The sequence below is a fragment of the Frankliniella occidentalis genome, unplaced genomic scaffold (genome assembly GCF_000697945.3).
Source record: "Frankliniella occidentalis isolate FOCC.00 unplaced genomic scaffold, Focc_3.1 Scaffold4, whole genome shotgun sequence".
Classification (NCBI taxonomy): Eukaryota; Metazoa; Arthropoda; class Insecta; order Thysanoptera; family Thripidae; genus Frankliniella; species Frankliniella occidentalis.
The window spans coordinates 2357694-2368270 of NW_026267134.1; the positions used below are offsets into that span (position 1 = coordinate 2357694).

At 53.3% G+C, this 10577-nt stretch overlaps 1 protein-coding gene across 1 annotated transcript in view; it reads right to left on the bottom strand.

Annotated features, from left to right (window-relative positions):
* LOC113202143 (uncharacterized) overlaps positions 1–10577 on the bottom strand; it is a gene marked incomplete in the record, with an annotated part of 185817 nt that overhangs the window by 154935 nt on the left and 20305 nt on the right. The window contains 1 exon segment of the mRNA XM_052267894.1: positions 8590–8659. Within this exon segment, the coding sequence (XP_052123854.1) occupies positions 8590–8653 (64 nt within the window).

Sequence of the window (10577 nt, forward strand, 5' to 3'; positions counted from 1 at the left end):
CCCCCTGCCTGGCGGAGTCCCCCGAGAAGAAGGTGCCACCGACACGAGACGCTCCCCCACCTCGACCCCTTTTTCCTCCATCGCCGTCTCGGAGGTGTTTGACAAGTTCCTGCATTGATAAGCAGACTCAAGAGTTCGTCACCCCACTGCAGACCGTCTCATCCCTCCCTTTCCCCCCCTTGCTCATCTATTTTAGAAAGCGGCTATACGGCTGCTTAGAAAGACCATCTGGGAAAGTATCGATAAAACCACGGGAAGGCCTTGGCACTATCTTAAAGAGCTGTGATTTTTTTAAGGGGTAAATCCCAGCAACCAACCGGGGAAACAGAGTATAGTTCACTGAAGGGCCAAGCGAGGGAGCTCGACTATTTTTTTATTTGTTTTCAGGTGAGAGAAAGGGAATATAATCTTTTTTCTCCAAGACGGCGTCGCACGTACCTCATCATTCTATCAGGTGACGGCAGCTGGTTCGCCCACCTGCAGAGAGCGGCACGAGAGACAGAGTCGCACAGGAGGTACCTCTAATTAACGGTGTGGGGGCTCCAATCAGGGACGTATCTCTGTGCGCGGGCGTTGGGGGAGGGGGGGGGGAGCATGGGCGCCGGGGGGAGGCGGAGGCACCAACCATTCCTGTCAAGTCGGCAACACAGCATGGTCAAGCATGGTGTGTCGCCTAAAAGGTTACAATGGTAGCAAAAAGACTGTCGTGTGCTTACGGGTTTTCTTCATTTTGGCAGCACACAGTTTTCTTGTAAAACACAGGCCGACATTATTTTCGAGGGCACACTACTTTTACTACTTCGCGGGCTTAGAGTAAGCTCTCGCAGTTTTTTTCTAGCTATCAAGATTACCAGCATTGACAAACCAAATGGGCACGCTCAAGAGATTCCGATCTACTCAGCGCGGCGAGAGCAACAGCAGCACTCACCTCGGGTGGCGCCGGTCACAAAACAGTGGCAGCCGGCCACATTTCCTCCTGCCACCCGATAAAGGCCCGGTGCTGGTATTCCAGCTCTCTTTCGCGCCATTATCGGCAAAATCGAATTTCGAGGACAAACAAAACAGTTTTTGAATTACTGACAGTTTCAAACTTGCAAAACGAAGAGAGAAAATCACAGTGCTCTTGGGTTGGGGTGGAAATTGTTGTAGGTCGCGCGGAGCTCAACTGTGTATTTGCGAAACCAAGCTGATTTATAATAAAACGTACGAAGAGTATACTCACACAAAATTGCATCGTGCAAGATGTGCTCACAGATCTTGCAATGGACAAAAATTGTCCCTTGACATTTAGAGTGTAAGAAATTGAAATTATTCGTGGGAGGGGGAGGCTGGGTTTAGTGAGTTGGGCCTTCTAGTGGGGAGAGGGGGGGGGGGGTGCTGCAAGTAATAGTAATACACACGGCGATGGCCATTAAAGTGCGCGACAACGACCAAGGCGGGGCATGGCATGGGGGAGCGTGGCGAGGCGTCGGGGGGCGTGGCACCCCCCCCAAACAATGTGCCGTTTTATGGGCATTACCAAGATGCAGTGCCGCCGGCAGTGCAGTGCAGTCGCCACAGGAGCGACTATACACGAGCGGGGTCTTTCTCGTGTGTCAGTAGCCAAAAAGGAAGTTCCGTTTGGGGAAGTGAAATGTACCGAATGGACGCCGATCTTGCAAGCACTCGCCTAGAAGAGCGGAAAATAAACTTCGCCTTGACGGAAGCTGACCCATCAATATAGGGGATGGAAGAGCAAGATGAGTGGAGGGGAGGGTGGGAGGGGGGCGACTGAGACGCGACTCTTTGCATCGTTAAAACTTTCAAATCCAGTCACAGGGCCGTCCGGCCGCGCCAAGCCGCGCCGCGCCCGAGTCCCAAACAGGGAAAATGCAATTATTTTTGCCGTGAACAAGTTGATCCGCGCGGCCACGTGATTTCCCGGCCGCCTCCCGCTGTCCCCCGGTTGACGCTGCTCTTGCTATCAGAATAAGCAAAGTTGGGAATTAATTGGAACGTCCGCCGAAAACACCGCGTTGCCGAGGCGTGTGGACGCGGGCCTGGTGAAAGTGTCGCCGAGCACCTTGTTATTGCCCTTATTACTATTTCTTCAATTTCAAAGGTCCCTTATTTCTTCATCATACTATCATCAATATAACCTGCGCCTTCACATCAATGGGGTTCAGCGGCTTCAACTTTTTTCTTCCAGTGTATAGACGTAGAAAAATCAGCTGGTATTTTACATCTTATTGTTAGCATTGTGAAACAAGCCATTTTCTTTAACTTCATTTGACTACACGCTAGGCGTACCGTACACCGAAAACTGTGCGCGCATGGCGCACAACCAACCACTTCACAGCAAACATTTTTCCGTGAAGTCCCCTGGTTGATGTGGGAAAGCACTTCCCAGTGTGCTTTTCCTGCCTCATATTTTTAGGTTATGTAGGAACTTTTGAGAAAAGAACGCGCATTTGGGGTAATTTCGACGGCAAACTAGTTTTAAAACGATTCTGAGGGCGGACTTGCTTCATTTCTACCTCCAAGACTCACAAATCATCAAAAATACGAAATTCGTAAAACACGAAAATTCGGTAACTTGTGTTCTGCGCATGCGCCACAGAAAACCGGGAATTTTTTTCCGGAAACAACAAGGAACTTCACGGAAAAATGTTTGCTGTGCTTCGCACGTGTCTGCCCAAATCAACATGGTAGATTTCGTCAGGCCAGTGCCAAAAGCTCAATTCGGGCCGTTCGGCTATTTTAGGCTACTTGCCTGGTTAGTAAATCAGAGTGCTGTCATCCCCCATCAGAGACAAAGGGGAGGGACCGGGTGGCGGGTATGTGTGCTTGGGCTTGGGTAAACAGAGAGCGACGGAGAGTGGGAAAAGAGGTCTGCTCAATTATTCCTGATCGACGTCACACCCAAACATGTCGACCTGGCAGCAGATTGCTTCGGTCGGATCACGGGGAGTCCCACCGAGTCGCCTTGACGTGCGTGTGGTCAGGGGCGGGACAGCGGGCGCCGGAGAGCTGGATGCGGTAGAAGAGGGAGCAGCGGGCAGCAGAGGCGAATAGAGAGGAGATGTGAGGAAGTGGAAGCTTCATTCATTAGAAAAAAAGAGAGTGGTCCCTTTCAAAAAAATAAAAGAAAAAAAAGGAAGTCATAAGTTTGGGTTTTGAGAGAAAGCGCTGCTGTGTCCGGCAGCGCTCCTCCTGAATTCTCTTCACCTCGGTCTCTCTCTCGCTCTCTCCAGCCTGGTCAGCACAGAGTAGGGTCGTTTGCGGCGCGCTGCACCGCACCACTCTCGCTGAGCCGAGCCCAGCCCGGCGACTCGTCGCTCTTACTTACAAGCCTTAAGCAGTTCTTATGTGACCGACCCCCCCCAAACAGCAGCAGCATCCCCCGCCGAGAGCAGGTCTCGCTCTGGCCCCCCTCCAGGAGCGCTACACCGGGAGGTTGGGGGGGGTGGGGTCGGTATGGTAGGGGTTGTTTCGGAGGGGCGCATGTTGCCCAGGGGGTTTGGCGGGCGTGCATGGTCCGTGAAAGACCAGCGGAAAGGCCGATACAACGACATAACTGCGCGTCTCCAGGGGAGAGGAGGGCCGGTCCCGATAAGCCCAAAGCTAGTCAGGTGGGGAGGATGAGGTCGTAAAGGGCCCGGCCGCCACGAGAAATCAATTTATTTATTTTCATTCAGGGTTCTTCCTGCCAAAATCCGGGTTCGGATAACATCTGTGCGATAGGATGCGAGGCGCTGGCTAGCTAGGTGTTCATGATTGCCGTGTCCTGTCAGCCGTCGAACAAGCAAATAAGGGTAATCATTACACGCGCTGCCCCACCCTCGCACCGCCCAGCAAGACCAATCTGGATTATTCCTTTCCCTCTCTCTGTGTACCACTATGACATCCTTACATAGAGTGTGTAGTACTCCACCCACCTACCCACATATTTTCTTTTTAATTCAATAAGCAGCGAGGCGAACTACTCTTCTCGCCGAGCGCCGAGCGCAGCACTCCGTCACGACACGCCTTAAAAATGACACGCCATTTTGACAAGCCTAATCGGCGGGGCGACAGTTGGCAGGTGTTCCATCGGTGGCGCGGCGCGACGGGCCGCTCCGTGGCTGTCTCCGGGGCGAGCCGCCCTCGTTACGTGACAACCCGGCGGGGAGGATGAGAGGAGAATGCGGAACCTTCCGCTCTCGAAAACAACTGCTTTTATATAACTCGCAGTCCGCCTGCCCTACGGGTGAAAGAAAGCAGATTGCGGGGTTCGTTTTTTTTTTTATATTCTTCTCTCGTTTTTATCGTGCGAGTGGGCGGCGATCAACAAAGCGCACGGTACAAGCAATTTCCGTGCGCCCGGCAAACAGACGCTCTCACTTCGAACGCGGCCCGGCGGACTTAAGACGTCGATCCATCCAGCTAGAGCCTGGCCGGGGCGGCGGGACGGACGAGCCGGGACGCCTCCCAGGACGTCGTCGTGACGGTCGTCCCTCTCTCTCTCCTCACTCTCCCTCGAGCCCCGTCCTCCCGCGCGGCGCTGCCTTGAAATGATGGCCAGGCTTCACAATGTGTTTCGAAGGGAAAGTCTGTCTGGGGAGGGTCGTGAGGGGGTGGGGTGCCCCGGCAGGGGCGGCTCGCTGGGCACGGGGTTAATTAGAGAGCCAGTCGGCTTGGATTCGGGCGACCTGCCCGGCGCAGAGCGGTTGCAAGGGGCGGAGAGGAGGGGAAAAGGGGGAGGTTGTGCGGTATGCCCAACAGCGCAACTATAATACGCGTACATGTGGGTGGACGTGTGTGCGTGTGTGCGTTGGGTGTGCGTCAATGTTTGAGCAAATTTCTGCAACTGTCATGAGAAGGTGGGCGTAAGAGAACAGTAGGCAACCGGCAAGCAGTTTTGGTCAATGCCAAACAGTATAGTGGGTCAAGTAAGTTTGCCTCCCTATTACATTATAGAACAAGCAGCTCTGCGAAAACTCACTCCCCAAAGCAACTAAAAACATGATAAGAGCAGTTTATAATAAAAATTCTTTTTTAAGGGCATAAAAATGAAAGGACCGCAAAAGATATGGCGGTTTAAGCCGCACCTCGTTTGCATTCGCTGTCCCCATTGTCTGCAGGAGGCAGCAGCAAAGCAGGCCTGGCCAGCCATGGGGATTCCTTATCCTGTTTCTTGTGTCAACACAATCCCGTTATTACAGGAGTCAACACTGTTGGCACTTTGGACGTCTCTCTCCCTCCCCCTCGTTGACAGTTGCGTCCTGGTTAAATTAGCGCTCCACAAGGAAAAGGAGCCGCGTTGGCGCGCCGGACCGAGAGCACTGGACCGGCGGCCACAGCCTACTGGAGAGAGGGGTAGGTAGGTGGGAGGGCGGGAAGGGGTTGACGACCTATAAGCAACTGAGAGCGCAGAACAGGGGGCTGCCAACTCCTCCTATTCTGCGGAAGCCCACCTGAAGCGAGTGGGTGTGTCGCAAGAGTGTTTCCGAAGGCGCCCCCGTGTCGTAACGGCCCCCTGTATAACGGCCACTTATGCCCGCGGGGGGAAGGGGGGGGGGGCGAGCACACGGAGGCCTAACCACGGGGTCACTAAAACGCGAAGAGGCGAGGAGAAAAAAGTTTCCGCCACGTGGGTTCTTATTTTGCAACAGCGACGACGCGCCTTCTCTCTTTGCGTCTCTGCACGAGGTAGACACTTGCGAAAATGGCGCATATGCCCGTCTTTTTTTTACCCAAGGCATAGCGTGTGTGTGTGGGACTGTGTAATTGGCACCCTGTTCACCTGCCCTTGTTTACGGCGCCTAACACTTTACGAGCCGCGGGATGGGGATGGCCTGCAGCGCGATGGAACAATCGCCAGTGCTGCATCCCGCCGACACGTCGGCCGGACAGACGGACAGGCTCTCATCGCAGTGTATCGCCGTTTGGCTTTTATCGGTCGTAACGCAGAAATTGCACCGCGGCTCTGCGGGGGAGCCTGCCGAGTGCAACGCTATTACATTTTCAAGTAGGTGGCGGCGGTCCGTTGGGCGGCAAACTTGGAATATGCTACGACGATTGCCGTAGGTTTCTTTATTCCCGTGAGAGACGCGCCCTGAACAAACTTTATAGAGCATAGAGGGTGCGCTAAAACGCCTTTCAAGAGAACGTTAAAATAACCGATATCACTAACCATTAATCCCTGTTTCTAGGCTGGTAACAGAGCCTATAATTTTTTATGGTGTGTTATTAAGGCATATAAAACATAAACATTTCGGTGCGAAACGCTGCTCTGCCCCGTTCGAAAGCTTAACTAGAGAGGCCTACCACTTTCAACGCGCGACTATTACCCTACTTTTATTCTTAATAATAATATTCGTGGTGAGGGTCACAAAGGAAATACAAGCGCAAGGGGGTAGGGGGAGCGGCGGTGGGCCTGGGATTGGATCCTACACCCCAATATCCCCAATCGCCACAATATCGCATGGGCGTCACGTCCGCTGGCGCAGCGAAATCATTGCAGTTAATAATGGATGTAATGACACCTACACGCCTTTGCCGCCGCGCCACGCCATGCCACGCCGCTTGCACTGATAACAGGCTGGAAGGGAGGGGGTGCGTTGAGTGCGTTTCGAAAGACCAAAAAGATCTCCATTCAGCTTTGTTTCAATTTCCATTATCATTCAAGCAGCAGCTACTGTTGTTTTTTTCTGTTATCTTTTTTATAGGGTAACGCCAATAAATTACGCAGTTTAAATATTTCCTGGTATGTAAACGCTCTTATCCATTATTAAGGTAAATACAAGAAGAAGTCCTCACCCACCTTCCCTATTCAGTTTTTCTTCTTCTTCTTCTTTTTTTTTCTTTTTTTTTTTTTTTTTTTGAATCACCGAGTCTGCCAGGCACCGAGTTGGAAAGAAAGTAGTCGTGCCCCCACTGGGAAGCAAGCGCACCCCGGCCGCGCCCCGTGCCGCCCGCCCGAGCAGCCAGCCGAGATATAAGCAGTGCTGGGCGGGGCGGGACTGGCCGGGGCAGCCCGGGGCCCGAGGGTCTCCGCGGGGAAGATTTTATTACCAACTTCGCGTCTCGCCTCCGGGCGTCTCTCCGGCGCGCTCAGGGCCGGGGGTAAGGGGCGCAACAAGGTGTTACCCCTGGCCCTGACGGAACTGACTTACCCCCGTCGCTAGCTCAAAAATGACTCGTTAACTACCCTCTTCTCCGACCTCTCTCCATGTCCAGTTTTCACTCCATACCTTCGCCGCCGTAAAGTCCCCCGCCACATGAATGAAAGCAGTCGGGACTATTATTATAACCGACGAGAAAATCGATTAGTTCATGAGATATCGGCGCGGGAGCAGGAGTATGGTGCCCCTCGTCTCCCTCCTCGGCCCCTTCCGAACCTCCTCCGCGACCCCCTCGACCCCGGGGCCGTTCATTGCGTAGTCTGCAACAAGTGGCGCCAGCCAGGGCCGCGTCCGCTGCCCCCTCTCACTCTTTCATTACTTATACCCCCATACCACATACCCCCCCCCTCCTCCTCCCAATCCCTTCTGTGCTCCTCTCGGATGCCGCTGCGGTCGCTCCAAATCATATTGTAAAAATGAGGCCGAATTTATGACCCTCCATTTACTTGGTTCGCAGAGCGCACAGCGCACATCCCATACCACTCGTTTTCTTTCCACATTCTTTCGTACCATCAGGCTATCTATGCCTCTCGTTGCAAGTACTGTAAAAGCAAATAATGTATGCATGGCTTTGTGTTTTAGTTTAGCCCCTTCCCTTGATAACATATGTAAGGTGTGAAATAATAATAATAATCATTTAGCTTAACAAACAAGTGATACAGTTCGGTAGCGAGGTCCCCAGCGATTGAGGTCGAAGGTCGTGGTTTGACGAGCACGAGAGCCATCCAGTATGACCGTCTGGGCTGATCTACACCTAAAGCTGTTCTTGATTTGAAAATCACTCTTAGGGCTGATCTACACCTAAAGCTGTTCTTGATTTGAAAATCACTCTTAAATTCTCATGAAGTACTCTCTTGCAAAAATATCAATTTACTTTGCAGAAGGGCAAAGCTTTGAAAATGATTCTCAAATGAAGAACCCATTTGTTCTGGAGGCTCGCTCTAAAGAGGTGGCGCAGAGCAGACGTGTTCCTTGCAGTGCACACAGCCGACATCACTACTATCATCGATATAAAGAGAAGACGCAAAAGAGCTGCCGCTCGCCCCGGCCTGCCTGCTCCGTTTCTTTTCGGCGGTTCCGCAACGCATTTCTCTCTTTCAGCCGTATATCTCGGTGCGTATCGCTCGCATAAAGGAGCCCGGCCCGGTAGTGCGCGCCAGCCACGGTGAAGCCAAGTGCAGGGGGCGGCTAAAGTACGCGCCACTGGCTAAATTCACAGAAAGAAACAGATCTAGAGTAGGGGACCCATTGCTGAAATTGGCATAAAGCGCGTTTGAGGAAAAAAGTAAATATTTAAACGGGGTCAATCAAGTAATTCTAGTGAGCTCGGAAGGTGCTAGGAATCAGTTACTTTGGCAATTTGATTGCCCTTTCTTCTTTCTTTAAGTATTTGAAGATATACTTGAAACATTTGCCTCTTACGATGCATCGATGCACGACTTACCTATGAGAAGCAGAAGTAGCAGCACACCGGGCACCGCCACCGGCGACGTCCACCGACACTCCATCTCCGTCTGCAGGCACAACAAAAACAGTTCTTGTTAACACTCATGAGCATCGATGAGATAAACCACGGAAGTGTTAACGTGTTAGAAACTTTTTTCGAAAAAGTAAACCGCCCTGTGTGCGAGTTTTAAATGTGGGGCTCGCATTTTGCTGACGCCCATCACATTAAAGAGTTATTAAGCTCCCAGGGAGCTGCGCGCCACGCTCAGCTCCGCTCAGCTCATGTCAGGCGCCGTGCCAGGGGCTGATTACAAGGCGAGGGGAGGAGGAGCCCCACCTGGCACCACGCCTGACTCTTGCTCAACAGAAAGTGTCTGACCAGGGTCGCAGGGTCGGGGTGGGGCGCAGGGCGCAGGGTCGGGCAAAACGATCTGGAAGGGCATGAATAAAGGCCGACCTAAAGTGGACGTCGCGCGACAAGTCTCATCTAAACTGGAAACACGAATTGAAGATGGGACACTGACAGTGAGGACGGTTCGGAGAGCGAGACTCGTGAAGGGCGCAACATGCGAAGGAAGGCCCACAGCGAAATTATTTGCAAAACAATGAGAAAGTTATCTTTGGGAATTTCAAGCTTCGACTAAGTTTAATTAGCTGAAATAATTGAACATGGCGTTCCAAGCGAGTGCAATGCGGTAGCGGACGGACCCATTTTTTTTCCTCTGAATGCGCCCGGACCCTCCCTGCGCGCGCTCCCCCAAATGCGAATCATTTTTCAACATGTGCCAAAAACGCAAATTAGTCCGGACCGCGACGGTCAAAAAAAAAAAAAATTTTGGTCAACAAAGGAAAGGGCTTGTGCGTGTGTGTAAGAGAGGGGGCGTATGTGCGCGGGCGTATAATTTATCGGCCTTCGGTCCCTATTCCATCCGTTACGCCTGGTCTGCGCCGGCCCCATACCACTCGGTGATGAGGTTCATATTCTGTGCCCACCGAGTTTGGTGGCGAGTTGGTTTGCCCCCAGGCGGGCCGTTGCAGGGACGGGGGAGTGGCGCCGGACGGCGTGGCGCAAGGGGGTCGGCATAAGACCAAACGAGAGAGAGCGGGGAAGGTATTGGGGGGAACCTATGGATACGCTCGGACCCTTAGTGGGGTCCGCGCGGCAGGGGAGGGACGAGGTTGGGGGGAGGGAGGGAAGGACCAGCGTCGTAAAATGTTATGCGCCGTGCGGTAAGGAGGCGGGGTGGGGCCCGGTAGGGGTGTGCAGCCCAGCCCTCCCCGAGAGGGTGCCGAAACGGAACGCCACCATCCCATCACAAGATGATCACGCGCCCTGGATCACGATATTAGCCCCCCCCCCCCACACCGCGCGAGCGTTTTCTCATTTCCCCCCCCCCCCCCTCCTCTCTCCCGTTTTCCATCGCCCTTCGATTTATAGGAGGGAAATTTTAGTAAATGTAACAATAAACTAAAGCCATCAGCAGGTACATGATTGGGGGGGAGGAGAGAGGGTAAGAAAGAGACAGGGGGAGGAGAGAGGGTAAGAGAGAGAGAGGGGGGAGGTGGGTGGAAACGAGAGTGCAGACAGCGGAAAAGTTGGCCGGCTCCAGGAGAGATGGGCTAAGAGGGTTTGAAATCTGTCTGCGAGCGCCGCCCGCCCCTCAGCTGCTCCCGCCCCTTTTCGAGTTGCCTTCCTGACTGCCACACCGCCCTTCACATCGACAACTTCCGGCCGCCCGTTCGGAGCCCGCCTCTGTGACTGAACGTAATCAAAAGATTAGTAATTTCCGTGATGATTCGCCTTAATGGATTAGCGGTTGGGCGTGGCGGGGGAAGAGGCCTCGTCGGGGAGGTGGGGGGTGGAGGAAGAGGAGGAGGGGGCTGAGAGTCACAAGGTGTGAACAATGAGACAGAGAGCAGGGGGCCAACCCCGCCATGCCCCGCCTAATCCGACGCCCCAAAACTTGTCAACTCGCGGCGCGCGTC